At 43.3% G+C, this 20631-nt stretch overlaps 1 protein-coding gene across 7 annotated transcripts; it reads right to left on the bottom strand.

The window, feature by feature from the left end:
• Window positions 1-6: 6 nt before the first annotated feature.
• Window positions 7-20228, bottom strand: PTPDC1 (protein tyrosine phosphatase domain containing 1). Of its 7 annotated transcripts, XM_030956990.1 has the most exons (11): window positions 19986-20228; window positions 17850-17920; window positions 9338-9430; window positions 6535-6706; window positions 5753-5833; window positions 5412-5530; window positions 4561-4698; window positions 2688-3892; window positions 1809-1994; window positions 980-1090; window positions 7-171 (listed from the first exon to the last, which is right to left on the bottom strand). In XM_030956990.1, the coding sequence occupies exons 3-11, from the start codon at window positions 9420-9422 to the stop codon at window positions 55-57; spliced, it is 2214 nt and encodes a 737-aa protein (XP_030812850.1). In that variant the 5' UTR covers window positions 9423-9430; window positions 17850-17920; window positions 19986-20228; the 3' UTR covers window positions 7-54. The 7 variants fall into 7 exon arrangements, with proteins under 7 accessions (XP_030812850.1, XP_030812849.1, XP_030812853.1 ...); XM_030956989.1 differs by lacking the exon at window positions 17850-17920 and having other exon boundaries at window positions 19981-20228; XM_030956993.1 differs by lacking the exon at window positions 17850-17920 and having other exon boundaries at window positions 2703-3892; window positions 19981-20228.
• Window positions 20229-20631: the final 403 nt, after the last annotated feature.

The raw sequence follows: 20631 nt of genomic DNA, 5'->3' as shown, positions 1-20631 counted from the left end.
TATGGAAAATAATTTGGTAGGTCCATCTAATGCTTCGGCAGAGCTGTGTAGAAATCAAGAAGGATTCTCTGTTCCTTCTTTAATCCTTTTCCTTTTTTCTTCCAGTGCTTGTTTAAACACAGTTTTCAAGGTATTGTAAACATATGGCCCATTCTCAGAATCGAAGCTTATCTAATAAAAGAGAGAAGTTTCAGTTCAGTTGTTAAAGAGATGCCATACAGCAAAATGCAAAGTATATGCACAACATTAAAAAAAAAAAGCTTTGAGATTTATCAAAGAAAAGATTTGTTTTTGATGGAGTGCTTAATGCCAAGTGTTTTCAGTTTTATGCTAACTAGACATTAAAGTAAAACAGAAGAAGGAGAAATGTAGTGATTGTTTTAACAGGCAGATTTAGAAAAGAGGAGGAAACAGCACAGTGAACATTCTGTTCAAGCTCAGATTTCATTGACTGAATCTGAGAAGAAATCTGAGCTGAGCAATAGCTTCACCTGTCACTGTTACTCAATGAGCCCAAAGCAGAAATTAGTTACTCACATCCTGTGGTACAGGTCTGGAACAGAACTGACTTGCAGTGTAATTTCAGAAAGTGATTTAATTTGATGGAAAGAATTCACATGGTACAGAATCTACCAAAGCCTTTGGGAAGCTACTCTAGGTGATTAGTCAGTGTCACCCTGTAAAATTCTCTTTTCCGTAATTTGAAGATGTCCATGAACTGGCAGTGGTCCAGAAAGAGAAAAACGAGACTCCAGGATTAAGGTTGTAGCGACAGAATTTAATTTTTTAGAGAATATTTCCAACCCTTTATGTATGTGATTATTATAAAATGTAAACTCTCAAATAAATAAGCTTCGCTGAAGCATGAAGGAATTACTGTAGCCTTTCTCATAGAGGCCTCCCTCTGTTGATTGATTCACCCTTCATGATTTAAACCAAGTAAATACAATATCTTGGATAGTTATTTGGGATTACTTGCCTTGGTGAAAGCTTTAATAGCACGAGCAAGTAAGGCCTCCTCCACATCAGCTGGCAGCACTTGCAGTTTCACCACACAGTGTAAAATACAAAGGATGGTCTGACACTGCTCCTGGTGGGGAAAAGGAACAGCATCTCATCAGAAAAAATATTTCCATAAAAAGCAGTTTAGCACTCAGATTTTGTTAACTGCTGTTTAAACACCAGGTTGTGCCTTCCTGTGCTGAAACTTCATGTGCAGGAGTTGGTGGGGAATTCCCACCAGCCCAAAGAGCCTCTGCATAATTATTTCAGTCATGATAGGAAAACTCTTCTCCTGACTGCTACAAACTACTCTGGTAATTCCTCCTTATTTCTGGGAATTTCAAGATTCTCTGCACGAACAGTAGCCTTCCTGTGAATTGGCATTGGAAGGGTGAGATTTGATCTTTTCAGCCCAAAATGCTGTGCATGTTCAGGGCTTTTTTCCCCATCTTGTACCTCTCTCTGTCCTTCCCAGTCTCCGTCACCACTGGAAGCTGGCAGAAAGACACCTGAGCACTGCTAGCAAGGAGGAAGAAAAGGAAGAACAATCTCTGTGGCTGTTCCTTCCCAACCCTTTTCCAGCTTAATTAAGGGGCTGGAGGATTTGTCACACAAGCAACCTGCTCTAGGTAACTGTGTTTTGAGCAAGACACTTGGACTAGAAGATATCTAGAGATACCCAGACAATTCACACAATTTGATGCAGAATGAATTCTCATTCTGATTTTGAAAGAGAATTAAGTGGCTTTTTTAAAGTGCAACCCTTGCCTAAAGTGAAGGAATGAATTGTCAGATCGAATATGTACCTTTCCCAGCAAGTGGAGTGCATCCTGGGATTCTGTACAATGTTTTGCCAGCATGTCAATATCATCTTTGGATATAATAGGTTCTTTCAGCTGCTCTATCCATGACCACATCAAGCTGCAGAGGATAAAAGGATCTCTCTCGGAGCAGATTTTATCCCAAGCTCCATCTTGAGAATTCAGTTCTTTCTTAAAACAAAAAAACAAACAAACAAACAAAACAAAACTGAAAATGCATCATCTATATATCTTTGCCACATTATTTTGATTGTAGCAGTATTTGGCTTTTATGTTCCAACAAGAAAAGAGTTATCGAAAAAATTTGTATTTTTTTCCAGAGTATCCACATTAATCAGCAGCAGTACAAGTGATTCTTTAAAACAGAAGGATGACAGCAGCAGTGCAGCTGAGAACCTCCCAATACTCCACTGGAATACATAAACCAGCTTTGCATTACAACTTCAAAGCAAATGTTGCTAAGAGGATTTGGGTTTGACAATAAGCAGTTAAGTTTCTACTAAATTCTTTTTCTTTTACTCACAAATCCTCTGATTAGTTTTGAGAAAACACTGATGAAAACCAACTCAAACCTTTAAAACCTGTACTATTTCTGTGCCACCAGCAGCCATGTTACAACCAGAAATAATGGCATCAATTTCCCCCAGTTAGGAAAGTGAACATAACCAGAACCTCCACCCTCCTGCTATAGCCCAGAATGTGTAGGTGCATCTTGCCAGCCTGTGAAAGACCTGAACCCAGGCCTCATATAAATTGCTATCCCAATGTGCCATTTCAAAGCTCCACGTGGCATTTTTGCCATTCCAGGAATTCACTGAGGTGAAATATGCAGCACCCGTAGCACGGATTTGAGTTAAAAATTACCTGCCACATTTCTACCTTCTGCTTCACTTCATCCTCTCCCAGAAATTCATTTATATCTGCAAGTGCTTTGGCTGCCAAAACTCTTCGGGCTTCCAAACTTAATTCTGACTGCAGAACAATGTGTGGAATTGTCTCTGACAACTCTCTGCTACTCTCACTTTCATTTCCAATGGAAAAGTTCACTTTGGAAGAGGAAGAAGAAGAGTCAGAGTCCTCAGAGAGATAGAATCTCCTGCCATATATATTGGTCTTGTGGTCCTTCCTGGGAGCAGTCTCACTAGCAAAGCTGTGCCTTTGCATCCCAGGTTCCTTGGGATTGTGCATGGACGCGAGGCCTGAGGAAAAGGTCCTGCTGCGGTGTACTTCTTTGGTAGAGCTCCTTCTGTGACAGGAGCCATCCCTTCGTCCATCCAAATCAAATTTCCCTTGATTCCAGAATGTGCACGTGTTACGCACTAATGCTTCTTTGTTTAACTCTAGCTGTGGCTTTGCCTCACCTGTGGCAGAACATTCCTCTCCACTGTTCTGCTTGAGTTTGTTGTTCACTAAGATCTGAGCAGGCACTGTCCAGGCAGTGTCATCCTGTTCCAAAAGAAACTCAGTTCTCCTTAGGTCTGACTCACTGTAGCTCAGACGCCTTCTCATATGAGTAAGAGGCTGAAGGCATTCGACATGCCTTCTTCTACAGAAAGCATCACATTCATGTCCCAGGGAGACATGTGAGTCCTGGCTGTCGAGAGTGGAGGAGGGGGCGTAGGACGAGTCCGACGTGTCGCTGTCGTGCCTGGCCAGCTCCCGCTCGAGCTCCGTAGATGCCAGCTGGGACACGGTCTTCTCAATCTCAGCTGAGAGGTCTGGGATGTCCAGCAGCTCTGCCTCTACCACCTGTCTGTTCTCGGCCAGGTCCAGCAGCAGCTTGCACACCAGGTGGATGAGTTTTGGCACGTGCTTGAGGTGCCTGCTCTCGTAGCCGTGGAGCAGGTGCCTCTGGCGGGTCAGGTACTGGGACAGGGTGACCGCATGCGCCTTGGGCTCGCAGCACGCGAAGACGTTGCGGAGAGGGACCAGGAATTGGGAGAACTCCCTGACACACAGCAGCTGCCCCCGCGTCTGGATGGAGTTGGGCCTTTTGGCTCTGACAAACAGAATCGCTTGATCAGCACTCATTCTGGTGGCAAAAACTAAGTAGCAAGCTATTAGAACACCTGGAAAATACAAAGACGGGATTAGTGAAGGAACTGTCAGACTCAACAAATACTCAGTGGAAATATGGGATAGAAATTAATATAGGTGAAGACAGAGTGTCCTCTATTATGTGATGCTGTTACTTAAACGTAATTGCCTGTGAAGAAGCACGAGACAGTGAAGCCCTGCTCACTGCACTGCAGTGGGAGCTCCCCACAGCCTCTCCAGGAGTTCCACTATTCACAAACATGGGAGTAATGGAGGCTTCTATGGGAAGGGCACAACCAGAAAGGACTTGAAAGGAGCAAATGAAATTTTAGGTGCTCCACCAAATCTACCCAATCCAACAGTGAGTGGCAGGTTTGTGAACATGTTATAAATACTGGACAATGAAAGTGTACCAGAGGAATCTTTCCCCTCCAGAAGCAGTTCTCACATTTGAATGTAATGGAACAATTATACAGATTAAAAACTTCTCTATCTTACAGGTCTTTGGTTTTAATATACTAAAACTGATCTTCTCTAGCCATTGAGGACATTTGGATACAGTAGTTTAGCACTTTTAATCATTTTATAGAAGTCCATCTTGCAATGACACAGAATCTAGCCCAGTTATTACTGGTTTATAACCAGAGATGGTTGGAGTTTCTAGAGGAACCCTGGTGCTGCTCCTGCATGGGGCACATACCTGTCCTCCCGAGTCCTGCATGGCAGTGAACAGCCACCCTCCCCTCCTGGAGGGCGAAAGACATCACCTTTACCATGTCAAGGATAGTCGTGAGAGATGCCACGCCATAATCCTTCCATCCAAAATTATAAAAATAAACTGAAATAAAAAGAGAGACAGTGATTTTCTGCCACACCAAATGTGAAAGGTGTAGTAGTATTTGCAGGGGAGAGATTACTAATAAGAAATTATAGTGCTAAGATTGCATAATGGAGCTTAAAATCTGACTATATCTTGTTTGCAAGAGATTATTTTCCCATTTCAGTGTATGCTTGCTATTGAAACTTGATAGATACACGAAGCTAGCAAGGATTTGTCAAACTCAAGTTCAGCCAGAATGTAAAAGAGGTAACAAAACAGTGATTCATGCAAAATTGCTCAGCTATATATAGAAAGAGGGCAATTTTTTCTTTTCAGAAATAAAAGTACTTCTTCAGTCAGCAGCTGCTTTTTACAGAGAGGCACTTTCTCTCTTCTCACCATAACATGAAAATACAAAAATACTGTCAGGAGCAGTGTCCTTACATGAAATAACCTTTTATAGTCCAGGTAAGAAGACATGAGTGTACCAAAATTTGTGAATACAGAAGAAAAAGTGAACTGCTGTCCTTCCTTTAGAAACACCTGAACATAAACCCTCCATCTCTCTCTGTATAATACACAATCTTCAATAATGTGTTATTTGCTCTTCATTGTATTTGCCAGGTTTCACGTTTCCTACATAGCTGCCTTTAATTCACAGGAATTCAAGTAAAAATCCTTAAATGTCAAAGTCAATAATTAATGAGGAACAACAGCAGGAGGGAACTTACTGCCAGCCTCCATAAAGGCTTCAGGACGGTAGGTGAAGCCGCTCTCCTGCTCCAGGGGGTTCCCACAGCTCGCATGCTCCCCAGGACGCTGAAGGTTAATTATGGTTTTTATGCCACATCTTAAGGAAGGAATAGATGAGTCAAAGTATTACAGGCAGCCAAAATCTCATTGTCCCTTATTTTCTGAAACACATATTTATTCTTAGTGGATAATAAATCTTTACCTGTAGAATGTTAAAATGAAAGGATCTTTATCAACAATCCAAATCTATGTTGAAAGAGAAAATGGATCAGGAATTACACCAGTAATATTTACAATAAATAATGACTAAATTTGTTACCTTTCAAACTGCTCAATAATGTTGTACTTTTCAATTAATTCTGTTGAGGGTCGAGCCATAGCCAGGATGTTATCTGTTATCCTGAGAAATTAGAAAAGTTAATAATAATGTTATCATTAATAATTTCCTGGGTGTGAGTCTTCCAAAATAAGAATATCATCGTATTCAAGAAATAGAGAAATACCTTGGTGATTAATTGGAATTACTTTTTAAAATTCTACTATGCCACAGTGTTAATGATAAACCCTATTAAACTGATACAGATGGAACATTATCAAAAGACAATTACTGGAACTGCTTAAATGCCAGGATGTAAGTAAAAATTCCTTTGAATAGAAATCTGGACCCAGATCCCTGTTTATTCCTTTAAGGTTTGTAAATGCTGCTTGAGCATTTGCTGTTAGAAAAAAAACAGTAAGAATGTCAAGATACATTTCATGTGACTTTTGCTGCACATGAATGTCCTTCTGAACACATGTCCACATTATTTCATCTGCAAGAAATGCTTTTACTTTTCAATTTTAACATATTTAATTCATTTGCATCCTAATCCTTAGTAGTCCAGAACAGCTTTTTAATAATTCATGACACGCAGGTATTTATTCTTTTGGATCTGAACCAAACCCACTGTAAGTCAACAGGAAGCCCTTCATTATCTTTCCTGGGCTGTGTACAACAGCCACTACGTCAGGTTCTAATTCCAGATCAAAATGTCGGTACATTTGACATTCGGCAGCTGGTTTTTCAAAAGCCTGGCTATTTTGCCGCGTTGAGCCGCTCACCAGGAGGAGTAGAGCCCCTTGATGGCCTGCTCGTGCTCGGCCCAGCGCGCGGGGTTCTCGTACTTGCAGGCGCGGCCGCCGCAGGCCATGGAGCACTGCATGTGCCCGGGGATGACGTGGCGCAGCCGCTCCCCCATCTTCGTGTACTTGGCTGTGGGGCGCCTCGAGCTCCCTGCGACACAGGCAGAGCCACGTTAGCCAGGAGCCCACTGAAAAATACCACTTCAGCCTTATGACAGAGTCACAAACACCAGAAAAATATGCAATATGTATTTCAGGCTCGTTGTTCAAGGAAGGATTCTGAGGGGAAAAAATTGCTTGCATTACTGCCAGGTATTTTTTCTGATGAAGTTAGAGGTTAGTGACATCCTTTGCATCTGAAAAAAGTCATGGTCCTCTTCAACCTGAAATCAATATAGTTAACCATGTCCTTGGAGTATGCATGAATGTGTGCTTCCGTTTTACCTGTTATTTATAACTGAGCTGTTAGAGTAAAAAGCATGTATTAACACCTGAATAAGGAATCAGTGAACAAAACAGAATATACAAAATACAAGAAGAAAATTAAACCCCACTATTTTATCCACACATAAAAAGTACAGTTAACAGAACAAAACTATAGTAATACCGAGAAAATACCCAGAACTGCCAATAGTCTCAATGAAAAGTACTTTACTTTTTTTTTCAGGAAAAGTGGCGTCTAGCTCCTCGGGGCTGAGCGACGACAGAGCCACCATGACCCGGTGAGTGGACGAGGAGAGCAGCTCCACCACGGAGCTGCGGCGCCGCTGGCTGAGGCGGAGAAGGGGATCGGAGGAGGAATGCCTCCGCCCCTGGAAGAAATAGCTAAAGATGCTGACGGCCGAGCGCCGGCGGGGGGAAGGCTGCATGGCTGCGCGGCCCCAGCTCCGCCCGGCGCCGCTGCCCGGGGCGCTCTGAGCGCAGGGGAAGTTGCTCAGCGCTGAAGTTGCGGGAGCGGAGCGGAGCATCCCCGAGCGCGCTCGGCAGCTGGTCCCCGGGCTGAGCTGTCGCCATGGTAACGGAGGATGCAGGCGCTGCTGCCAGCCAGCCCCGGGCTGCTCCTTTCCACAGGGATTGCGTCTGCTCGGGACAAACTGTTCCACCGCTTGATGAAAATAGTTGCTTGTCAAGTAGGTAATTTTCAAAACGCGCTGGGAACAACCAAAATGTTTGTAATAAACAATGGGAGTATTTAGTTCCTGCTCAATAACAGGCATTCAGAACTCGCTAAGACACAAAATACTCCATTCAACAGAACAATCAAAATGTAGCTGGAGGCTCTGCCTCCTGAGAGATCTGTAAGGAAGCACATTATACTCCCCCACCTCTTGGTTCTTCATTCCACAGCCACCTCTCCTCCTCCACTTCGCTGCTCCAAAATGCATCATTAGCTGTGTAATGACTGGGATTAGTGTGTTCCTGCTGAAATGCTTTCGTACATGATGAATTGTAGACTGTTTGCCTGGACCATTCACATCTTCTAACAAAACACAATTTGTTATCCAAAACAAAAGGCTGGGTTTTTTTCCAGGGCACAGCTTTTTTATGAAGCAATGCTGTTAATCCTGCAGCCTGACAGAAAGCAGATCATGAGGAGGAGAAGGTGTGTCAGCTGAGTGTTTCAGGCTTCTGAAGGTAGGTATGAGGTGGCAAATTGCCTCCCACTTTGCTTCCAGTGTGCTGAGCAGGAGAATGAGGTGGCCAGAAAGATTGCAGCACTTGAAAAAGCTACTGTGCACAGAAGGGATTATAGTGATGTAAAAAGCCTCTGTCATCCCAATGTCTGTGCATCAGACTGCACAGAAAGGGGAAGGCTGGGGAAATCAAGAAAATTCACTTTAACTTTGTCAATAAACAAATTAATCCCACTGCATTTTCCTAAAACACATTTGTGTTTCTTCTTGTACCACAAAACCAGTAACTTGTACAGAGGAATTTGCATAAGAGGAAGTTCCCTTTTGGAACAAATTCATTAGGCAAAAATCTGCTTCTTCCAGGCACTGGAACTGAAGTCCTGAACTTTGACTGCTGCTGCCCAGCTCTTACAGAGACGTGGCAATGTTTGCTGTGGGTACCAGGCCTGAAATATCAGCAGTGATGTCGTGTGAGGAAAGGAAAATGTTCAAAACCTTGACTTATCATTCATCAGTGGAACTGATATCAACAGGTGAAGAAACATGTAAATATGCTTTTATTTTGGGGGTTGCATGGAAGAGAAAGGAGATGAAAAAGGCTATTTCAAGTGCTACCTGTATCCAAGGAATGTGAAAAATATTTTCTAATTAACTACATTCCTTTCTTGTATTTAATCATTTTTCTTTTTCTCTTCCCAGAAACTTTTCAGTATATATAAAATGATAGTGGAAACAGAAATGAGGAAAAGAAAATGCTACACATCATTATTTTCCTACTGAATCTAGCAGATTTGCAAACACTCACACAAAATGGTAAGAAAGAATTGCATCTTGTACAAGTTTAAATAATTAGAAAGGTGAGTTTTGCTGAAGGCAGGTTTGTGTTTTCAGAGACTAGGCAGTTTCTCAACACAAAAATGGCATAGTTTCTTCCATTAAGAGATCTGACAAAATAAAAATTACAGAAAAGATTGACATATTATCACCACAATATGCTGATGAAATAATGCAGTTTGGTTTTGTTAGAGACATTTTACATTTAAAAACATGGATAATATTTCTGTGGTTTTTTTAATTTTGTGGGTTTTTTTTTTCCAGAATTGCTCTAAGCATTTATTATGAATGACACATCAGAGCCAAATTCTTACCTGAACTCATATTTGCCAGATACACACTGCTCTCTATCAGCGAGGAGTACGGTTGCTCATTTTGCAGCAAAACTCCTGCAGCCATTGCAGTACCTGTTGAAACAATGAAATAATCACTGAAAACCTACGAGAGAAGCTCAAAGTAGGCAGAATAAAGGCACATGCTCCTGGTTATGTTCTGGAGTCATTGAAGATTTGGGCAGCCAGGCATGGGCTGGTACTTGACAGACAGATTGTCTACAATGCACGGCCCCTCGCTGCTCTCTTCCCTGTACTCTTGGGCTTTGGAATCACATCTGTCATGATTCTCCTCTAACAAGAAAACTGAACCCACCACTCTCTCCAGGCAGAAACAGATTTTTTCTCTACTGTTATTTCTAATACAAGGTAAGTCCTGCTCTGAAGACCTTCTATCCGACAGAAAGATAAAGCAAGCTGTAGATACGAACACAGTCATCAGCCTGTGATGTTTAAATAAACCCTTTGCGTGGCTCTTGAATGGAAATTCTTACTCAGAATAAGGTCACCCTTCTGTTTCTCTTATCTCTATAGGAAAATAGCTGCAAGCATAACAAAAAAGAGCAATTTTTATATCAAACTAAGCACATCTCTGCTGCATCATTAGCTACAGAAACTTTGCTAAATAGACAAACCTTGGGTTCCCAAGTCTGCAAAACCAGTATTAGGATTCAGCATAAATACAGTTTTAAGACAGATTTGCTAAAAAAATATATGTAAAAATAGAAGAGTCCTGCGGGGATTAGGTGATACAACAGGCCTGTGTGGTGCTAACTGCTTGCTGCTCATTTTCCAGCTTTTATCTCTAATTCTGCATAATAATTTTTGCAGCAAATATATAAATAAAATTTATTCATTCAGGTATTGCATTATCTACCACATACTTGAATAAATTATTTTTCCAACAATGCTAATGGACTTTATTCCACAAAGTCAGCCAGTGCAGCTCTGTTCTTTTCAAGATGCTTAATGGTGGGAAGAGATCACAGATCTACGTTAAGAACCCTTTCATAGAGCTGCACCAGTCCTCTCGAAGGGATGAGAATTACATTTGTCAGTGAAAGACAAATAGCCTTCTGAAACCTCAGAGATGCCAAGAAAGGCATCTCTAATGTAAGTATTTTAAGAAGAATATAAATCAAGAATATGAATCAAGAACACTCTTTAATAAAGATTAAAAGAGTATCTGCAGCATTTTCTACACAGCTACTTGACCATCTGACTCTGTATTCTGAAAAGTCAGTCCTTTAATAAACTACCTTCATATAATTGCATTCTATTTGGAGAAGTTCCAGAACCTCTATTTTTTTTCCAATGGATTTTGAAATCAGTAAGTGATGGCTTCCATTATCAGAGGAAACTTCGAACCTAAAGAAAGTACTCCATTTTATCCCCAGAATTTCTTTTTTAGAGTTAATAATGCTGAATTAACAAAAAATTATTGGTTTCTATTTCTCAGAAAGTTCTTTTCAAAATTCTTAACAGCTTGTCCAGATAACATTTGAAAAAGGTATCTCAACATACTGGCAGCAGAATCACCACCACGATGACTATTTAGTTCTCCTATTTCCTTATACTCAAATGATTAAAAAATAAAGAGATTAAATATCAGGGATATTTCTATCTAAAATTATTTCCTTTTTTTTTTTTCACCTAGGAATCAGCCTGATAAGAACTCTTAACTGGAAATGGACATGATGGAGGTTAATGCAGAAGAGAACGTACCTAGAGGATGACAAAATACTAGCAAGCTTCTTCTAAGTGGCAGAGGTGAGCTCTTTGTTTCTTTGTTGTCTAACCAGACATTTTATTTCATTTATACACCAAATCCATAATTCCTGTGCTGCCCAACTGACCTGAATATTTTGTCTGTGCCTTTCAGTTTGCAAAACTTGACTGACAGTGTGATCAATGGAAGCAATTCCCTTATATTTACTTCTGAAAAAAAAGGTTAGTAATATTGTGACAAATGACTTTGCTGAGTTACACTGCACTCCCTCAGACAGGTGTAAGGCAGTAATTTGGGACAGGTCAGTGCTGATGTACCTACAGAGGGGCATTATGTTCCTGAACCAATAAAATGGATGCTAGAAGTAAAGTGCTTAGGTTAAAGCAGCAGCTCTCTCCTGCTTCGCCTCTGCACAGGATATTCTTAGTTTTTAAAGATGTTCTTCAGCATTTTGCTCATCTCGTGAACGCTCGGTAGCTGCGGAAGGCACAGCCTGGAGCGCTATTCCAGGTCGCGGTGCCGTGAGCTGCCCGAGGATCTGAGTCACGTACCTTGGGGCAATCACGGTATCGCCTTAATCAGCTCTGCTGCTCGATCTCTGCCGTGCGTCCCTATTGCCATGACAGCAAAGAGGCCGCCCCTTAATCCCGGCTCCCTGAACGGGTGAGAGGAACGGTGTCTCCCGCGGTGCAGTTCCACCTCTGCTCCAGCACAGGCAGCGGTGCCGTCCAGCGAGCGGGAACACCCCGACTCCTGACACCAAACACCGGGAAATGTGCCTGTGCTGTCGGCTGGCAGAAGGCAAGAGCAGGACCACGCTGCCCAAGGAATCTCCTGGAATCCTCATGCCACGCACTCTGGGTATTTCAAGAGGTCCCCTCCAGGAGTGGGTTTGATATGTGCTTTGATGTTTGTCTGCAGTTTTGAGTTCCTTTTCTTTCCCCCCACTTTTGAGCTGAACAATTTCTACCAGCAGGGATTTTTGTCTCCTGTTGCACCGGATTGACATGTTGCATTTGGAAACACGACAGCTGTCGTGCCCCACTCGCTGCTGCACACTTGCAGGGGTGCATTTCCTGCAGGGGACACAGTGTAGGCACCTCGTGGACGAGGTCGCTCCTGGCATCCACCTCATCAACAGTGAAGCCCCTTGCCCACGCCCTTTCCTCTGCAATAAAGGCCCTGCTCTTTGTAAGGTCACAGGGAAGCAGCAGGACAGCTGGGACATGGGGGGTCCCAGCTCCTTCCAAAGGCCACCTTCCATAGGCAGCATCCCTCACTGGCTCTCAGGAGCTGGCTGCAGGATGGACCCTGCAAACCAGCAGTGGGGTTTGCAAATGAACAACTCTGCCTTGTCACAAAACATTTCTTTCTGGCATTTCAGGATCTGAAAACCAGTGGCTTCCAGTGGCTGGGCTGAATTTTTTGCTCCAGACTAAAACGAGAGGAGCAATGTCCATTACTGCAGCAGTCAGAAAACAATTATACAGTCAAAAAGTGAGGAGACAAGAAGATGCTGGTCTCACTCTATCTTGGCAGTGAGGATGGTTATTTAATAAATGCAATTGCTACCTTTTCCTTCAGAACATGTTTTCAAACAGAGAGAAGAGCTTGCATTCTCAGCTGGAAGGATTCCAGTTTGGGCAGTGTAGCTGCCAGCATGGACAGTAATCCCATTGTAAGGCTCCCCACAGTGCCCCTGTGCACCTATCCACAAATACTGAGGGCCCAAATCTTTAATTCCTGTGGCTTTGGCAAACAAGGATGTCACAGCAGACCACACACTTAAAAAGATTACATGTATGTATTAACATTAAAAAAAATTAGTAAGTTTTCCATTTAAAATATCAATATATGGGAAAAATTATTTTAAACCTCAAATATATTCATACAATAGAGGCAGTGCTGATGTTTAGGCCTGTCACATGAACTTCTGAGATTATTTTTACTGTTTTATTGTCTTCTAAAGTGAATGTGTTCTCTCCCTGTTGCAGTCACCTGTAAGTAACTACCTAGCAGCCAAATTTTTAAAGAAACATAGTAAGCTCGCTGCAGGTAGGGGCAAGGGTGGCTTAGTACCTAAGCACTTGGCTGACACCTTTAAAATTTCCTGTGGCCTAATTCTGCAAGCACTTGAGAAGCTTTGCTTTTGTGAGCAGTCCCACAGAAGTCAACCGAATGTCTAAATATAAGATCACACGGGATAGTTTCACTGCCAAAATGCAAAATCCTGTAAACAGCACTAATGGAGATGTTTCAGGCAGATGACTAAAGATAACTTCAATGATTAAGACTAAGTAAAAATAGGATAGTGTAGTGAGGACTGGGTATATTTAATGAAGTTGTTAAGAGCTACTAAATTATAACCTTGTCTCTTAATTCAGGCTTTGATGCTTTAAGATTGGCAGATCATGAGAATTTCTAGCAAAAAATCTTCTAAATTGGCTGAGATGTGGCTAGTCACTGGTACAGGAAGCACTGGTAAATGAAAATGCGTTTTAAATTACCACAGACTATCTAATTTTAACATTGCCAGGAATAACAAAGCATTTCTAAATGTTTGTAAAAAAATTATGATAACTGAGGGTTTTGCTAAACTTGATTATTATGATTAATGAAACAAGATGCAAAGGTTGTTGTTCTAATGCCTGTACCAGGGAAAAAGCTCATTGGGAACAGATATTTCATGAATGCTTAAGCTACACTTTAACCACGGGCTGGAAGGCAGTTTTAGCACTGAGCACACATCTTTCAGTAGGCACACACCTCAATTCCCAAGGTGCTTTAAAAAGCTCCATTATTTGAAATTTAAATGTTTGCTACCTGTAAGAAAACACCAAAATACTGGAAAAGCAAATAAACACACGGATAAAGGACAGAGAGAAGACTAGGTAAAAATGTAAACAAATTTTCATATAGTTTAGTTATACACTACTTACACAGCAGGATGATACTACAGCTGCTGTGAAACTCCAGGGGTTTCACACTGGAACCACAACCAGAATGGATTTGTTATTTCTACATGTTTTTTACCTTCTTTGGGAAAAAATATTCCCCACCTGTCTTAGTAAAAGATGAATGTCATTTAATCATCAAGTTTGATATTTACAAAGGACTCTAACATCTTTCATGTACAAAAGAGATGAGAATATAATTCATTAAACGATTATGTAGGTGCTGGTTTGGTGGTTCAGTCTTTGCTGTTCATAGATTTTTGACATAAATAGCAAGAAACTGCAAGCTAAACTGATGGACAAGTCTCTCAATTGACTCGAGCCATGTTATTTAAATCACCTCTCTCTGTGGCAGTGCTAACCTAAGAGTTAACAGAAGGTATTTTAAACTACCTTGAACAGGCTGACAGGCAGTAATTACTAGTGAGATTCATCAAGGAGATGGCGTAAAGTGAATATATTAACTTATATTAACTGTTCTACAAAAAAAAGTGCTGGCTCCAAGACCCTTGATCATGAACATCATGTTTACCAAGAGACTCTCAGACTCATCACACTGACTACATGCAGAAGAATGAAATAGTAATTGTCAGCATTCTGACAGCACTCAAGTGCAAGTTCAAAAATTATCTCTGCGAGTTAGAGGATTTTTACATCTAATACAGTCAAAACCACAGTAAATTTACAGGAGTTTTAATAATTTTAGTAATTTCAGTGTAACACCTTACCTGTTACCCTGCAAAAAGAATGAGTGAGTGCTGATCCCTTCATTGCTGCAGTATCAGCCACAAGAAACAGGTGCAGGGCAGTCACGTTTTACAGAGAAGCTGAATGAATTCCCCTGGTGTTTCCTGTGGCTAATCGGATCGGGGATGGTAATCTGGGAGGAGCCAGCAACGATCTTTTCTTAACCTAAACAGTGCGGGGAGTGCCTCGGGGACTATGCAGATAATCGTCCCTAAACTGCTTTCTGCGTCTGCCCGGCCTTTAAAGGGATTGAGGCAAACAGGCCGCACAGCCTGATGTTCTAATAACTGACTCTCCCAGCTCTGCTCTTCCTGTTCACCTCATTTCCTATTAGCAACAACTAAACAGGTATTTATTTGTGTGTGTCTACACGCACAACACAAACACAGAGCCACAGAGAGAATTTTGAGAAGTGAGATTAATTGATTTTGAAATGCCGTGAAAAGAGAATTAGATAGAAATGTTCCATTGTTAGCTGGGCCTATCATTGTTATCTGCATAAAACATTTCTTCTTATCCAGTAAAAACATAGAATGTCACTGAAGTATTTTTAGCATGTATAAATTAACTGCATTAAAAGTAAGGTCTCAAAACCATAACAAAAATAATTAATATAAATCTAATCAACTGTAATCAACTAAAGATATAATCAACTAAACCCCAAAGATTTTGTTGATTTAACTAAATACTAGATAAACAATGTATATAAAACAGGATACAATATCTTAAAAATAGATGTTATCTCAAAATCAATTTCAAGCACTTAGTAGTAGCCGATGAAGAAAAGGGCTTTCATCTATTCCCATCACTTCCCTGCATGTCTTGTTAAAAAATCCCTTCCATTATTGAAGCTAGGGATTAATTTAAAAAACCTCCCAATTATTTAGAAACAAAGTATCCTTAAAATTAAAATCCAGTGTGATCTCATCTGTTCTGTGATTCTAAGTTTTTTTGGGGAAACAAAAAGAAATAGGACTTCAAAAGATTTGTACACAATTTGGGAAAATCCACCAAGGTACCTTGGCTACTTAAAAACCTGAACAGATTGTGGAGCCTAAAACCCCCTTTTGCACACCTTTTCTTGTGCTGGTAGAAGCTTCAACCACAAAGGGGCCAAGCAGCCACAGCTTTCCCAGCCTGCAGCTGCAACTGGGGGGGTTCAGAATCTCCAAAAATGAACTCATGTGGGTTCCCAGAGTGCCAAGAGGTGGTGTGCAGTGCCACTGCTGCAGCAGCCCTGCCCAGGCACACTGACACACTCACTGGTGCTGCAGCAGCCCTGCCCTGCCCATGCCCAGGGCCAGGTACACTCAGGTGTTGGTGACAGCAGAGCCCCAGGAGAACAGTGAAGACTCCCTGGGAATGACAGACCTTCAGCAGGAATCTGTATTGGCAATGTAGGGTAGAAAGACTCAGAGATCAGCTTGAATGAAATATAAATTGTATAGTGAAATAAATCTGCTCTTTGCCTTTCGGCTGTGGTTTGAGGGTTGCCCTTGGTTACCAGTCTGGGTCAATTCACACAACAGGAACAGCCCCATGGCAGCACTCTTTGGTTTCACATTGTTCACTCACTACAGAAGTGGCTCTAGAAATCTGAATCTGTGAATTATGAGTAAAGGGATACATGTATTTTCCAAGTGTCAGCACACTAAAATGTGTTAACAAATGGAGCATCTGGCAAAACATTTTGTAGGAGGAGCTGGAGGAAGCTGGCATCATTTTAGTTGAGTAAGAACAAAGAGCAGCTTCAGATAACTAATAAATATTAATTAAATTCTTAATATAAGCATACTCTTTGGGGGAAGTTCTGAATGTTCACACTTGAGAAGCTGACATACCTAAGTTTTATTTCCATGTGGGTAATATAACACTATTTACCTATTTGATTCCAGAGGGGGGTTAATCCTTGGAGGGTTTGGATTCCTGGTGCAACAGCCTCTGCTTTCCTGTATCCAATTGTAGGTGTGAAGAGTTTTGCTGGCTACCCCTTTATCTGTTCCTACATTCATACTTCTCACTATTAATGCCTTTGTTCAGCTGAAGAACTAATTTTTTCTAGTGCTCTGCAGAGTTTGGCTAATTCCAGGCATCAGTGCCAAACGTGTTTGCTCAAACAGGACATGCCACCATATTTGAGTCAAAACAAGGCTTTGTGCTAACTGAGGGTGACTTTTTGGGAGAATTAACCAATAGGGTGAAATAATTTGCCATTTCCAAGGAAAGAATACACAGAGTAGGTGGGATGCTAATGACTAAACTAGAAATCTTCATGTCTCTAGGCTTGGCATTTTCCTGTTTCAACAAAATGAAGAATTCCAAGCCCTCTGGAAAATTCTGCTGAACTATGATTGCCAATTAAAGCATTTTAAGTAAGTAGAACAGGATCACTGGGCTTCTGGCAGCTTCTCTTGCACTGCAGGAGCTGCCTCATGCCTACTTCACAGCAGACATTGCAAATCCACCTGTCCTGTGACCTTAGGGACATGTTTATCAGATTAGGCAGGCAGAAAAGTGTCTGAACTGCCTCATCAGAATGTCTGACCACTGCCTACACTGCACTGTTTTCAGTGGTACATAGAAAGAATCAAAACATCACATTATCCTAAAACTTAAAGCTGACTAAAACCTAAGATTCATTTTCATTTAATACAAACTGTGTGTTTGGATTCCTAGCTGGCTTTGGGCATTTCCAGCTTCTCTTTTTGCTTTTTGCTCTTCTCATAGTTTGGATCATAAAAATCAATTAATGTTGCTTTATTTTCAGTCTGTATTGAAACTCTGCAGGGGAGGCTTAACTTTGTGTAACTTTCCAACAGTATACATGTTATTGAAGACTTTCTGTAAGTTCTACTTCTGGATATTTTACATATATATATATATCAATATATATAGACACATATAATTTTTTTCTGTCCATTAAGCATAATGCTGTACTACCACAAATCAATCACAAAAGCAGACTCAAAGCCTTTGGCAGACCTCAGCTTTACCAGCAGTGTTACAGTTGTGGGAGAAATGTACACATTTAGCTGCTTAATGAGATTCCATAGCAGCAGCCCACCTGTGATCCCTGTCCTCTTTCATCATCTCTACTTCTGACAGTCTCTCTTTTCCTGTTGGTTCCACTGTTACCTAAAATTGCCAGTAAAGGACAAAATGTAGTGAAATGTTAGGTAAAGGCAGCAGCGTAATATGAAAATTTCAATTCAAAAGACAGTTCCAAAACTGAAGAGTGGTATCAGGTGTTCTTTTTAAGTCATTCAACGGACTTACAATGCAAAAGATGACTACACACCTAGGAAAATATCGTAGAACCACTTAAACTAGATCTAGCTAGAAAAAGGAAAGCTCTGATTTATGAGACAATTTCTTCTCCATGTCAGATTTCGCAATTCCTAGACAATTCATTACACAAAATAAAATAGTCATTATGGTGTCCAAATGTATAACTGGATTTCCAAAGGAGTGAAATATTTACTGAAACATGTGGACGAAACGCTTTTTGGGTCAGTTTGTGTGTCAAGCCAAGCAAGTATACCATGAGAGAGGACTACATTGCTCACTGTACCTGAGGTGGTACCCTCTCAGCAGCTGGCCCTGCAGACTGTCTCCCTCTCTCACTTCATCTTGCCTTAGACATACAGGTACTCCCTGTGTCTCATATAAACTACTGATGGAAACAAGAGATGGAAAAATCACAGAATCCCAGAATGGTCTGGGCTGGAGGGACCTTAAAGCCCATCCAGTGCAAGTGCCACCTCTGCCATGGCAGGGACACCTTCCACTGTCCCAGGGTGCTCCAAGCCCTGTCCAACCTGGCCTTGGGCACTGCCAGGGATCCAGGGGCAGCCACCACCTGAACCACAACCTGAAAATGCTTTCAAGCAATACAAAAGTACAAACATATTTATTTTGTACACATGATATTGAGATTAATTCCTCCACAGATGTGAAGCTGGGTGTTGCTCAGTGGTGTGAAGGACTCCCAAAACGAAGTCAATGAGAAAAGCAAAAGCAAGGGATCTATGCAAAGAGAAAACACTGAAGTCTAGATTATTAACAAATCAGGTAACCGTTAATCTTTTTGCTACTCCACTAAAGACTGTAGTGACAGTCTGTAGCCAAAAGCAGAAATAGCTACATCTAAAAGGTACTGTTGAGTGTGTGGAGTGACCTGTGTATTGAGGTCCCTCAAGCAGGACTGACTGAGCTGCGTTTTTCAGGGTGACTGATGATTAGAGGTAAGGTAAAACCACTACTAAACAAGCAGACACCGCTGAGAAGGGGAAAATCAGTTTCCATTGCACTACCCTGCTGTCCTTCATGGACCTCTCTCTCCCTGACAGCTGTGGGTCTTTGCGAAAGTAAAACTACATAGATAATTTCTTATACTGAAAGCATTTTGACGTTGTGATTCAGGGGGTGGCAGCCCCATCCCTGGAAGTGTTCAAGGCCAGGTTGAACGGGCCTTGGAGCACCCCGGGACAGTGGACCCCAGACCAGCCTGGGCTGCTGTGCTTCGGTTCTGTGACTATTCAACAGCGGGTGGCAGAGGGGCTGTGTCACCGCACATCCCCCGGGGGCCCACAGGCCGTTCTTGGCCACAGCCGGCGCCGGGCACGGCCCGGGGACAGCGGGAGGAGCCCAGAGAGCCGTACGGGGCCGCGGCGGGGTCTCAGTCCTTAACGGAGGGCCAGGCCGAGCAGCGAGCGCGGGGGTGCTCCACAGCCCGGGCTGCTGTCCGGCGGGGCTGGGCGCTGTGAGGGGCGCGGGGCGCTGGGAAGGGCGTTGTGAGGGGCGCGGGTGCTATGAGCAAGGTGCGCGGCGCTGTGAGGAAGGCGCGCGGCGCTCTGCGGGGCGCTGTGAGGGGCCCCGGGTGCTGTGAGGAAGGCGCGCGGCGCTGTGAGGGGCCCGGGTGCTGTGAGGAAGGCGCGCGGCGCTGTGAGGAAGGCGCGCGGCGCTGTGAGGGGCGCGGGCGCTGTGAGGGGCGCGGGCGCTGTGAGGAAGGCGCGCGGCGCTGTGAGGAAGGCGCGGGGCGCTGTGAGGAAGGCGCGCGGCGCTGTGAGGGGCGCGGGCGCTGTGAGGAAGGCGCGGGGCGCTGTGCGAGGCCACGGGTGCTCTGAGGAAGGCGCGCCGCGAGGAAGGTACGCGGGGCTGCGAGGGGCGCGGGCGGGGCGGGGGGACGGACCCACCTCACCTGCAGGGCCGCTCGCGCCGCTCCGCCGGCACCGCCCCGCAACGTGCGCATGCGCAGCGAGGGACTGGGGACAGGGGAGGCAGGAGCGGGAACGGCGTGGTCGGGATCGGGATCGGGTTCGGGATCGGGAACAGCAGTGTCGGGAATAGCAGTGTAGGGATCGGGAATAGCAGTGTCGGGAACAGCGAGGTCGTGACTGGGAAACAGCGGGATCGGGAACAGCGGGACCGAGGAGCAGCGGGAGCCGGAAAGGCGGGGTCGGGGAGGAGCGGGATCGGGAAAGGCGGGGGTGGGAGGGGGGAACGCGCATGCGGGATCGGGAAAGGCGGGAGCAGGGGAAGGCAGAGGGATGCAGGGGAGGAGTGGGAGCGATTCGGGGAAGGCGGGAGCAAGGTCGGGAAAAGAGAGCGGCAGGTGAGGGTCTGGGGCAGGTGGGGGTGGGTGGGTGGGTGGATGTGAATATTTCATGCTGTTTTACTGACACGGTTTAATGTTTAATCGTGAGCCATTGGGGTTTAGTGCTAAAAGGTCGGGAACTTAATTGAAAATGTCCAAATGACCGTGTTTTCCAGGTGAATGGTGCCTACAGGTGGAGGTATGGTCGCACTGACACTCCGAAGGTTTCAGCTTCATCCCCCTGCCCCAT

Source organism: Camarhynchus parvulus, chromosome 12, assembly GCF_901933205.1.
Source record: "Camarhynchus parvulus chromosome 12, STF_HiC, whole genome shotgun sequence".
In the NCBI taxonomy this organism is placed as follows: Eukaryota; Metazoa; Chordata; class Aves; order Passeriformes; family Thraupidae; genus Camarhynchus; species Camarhynchus parvulus.
This window is presented reverse-complemented; position numbering and strand designations above follow the sequence as displayed.

Coding starts and splice junctions, on each gene's coding strand:
- PTPDC1 (XM_030956987.1), bottom strand. CDS start 7,772: ATGCCTGTTATTGAGCAGGAACTAAATACTCCCATTGTTTATTACAAA. Junction 1,995..2,702: donor AGGATGAAGTGAAGCAGAAG/GTAGAAATGTGG, acceptor TTTTGTTTTAAG/AAAGAACTGAATTCTCAAGA. Junction 1,091..1,808: donor CACTCCACTTGCTGGGAAAG/GTACATATTCGA, acceptor TTTCCCCACCAG/GAGCAGTGTCAGACCATCCT.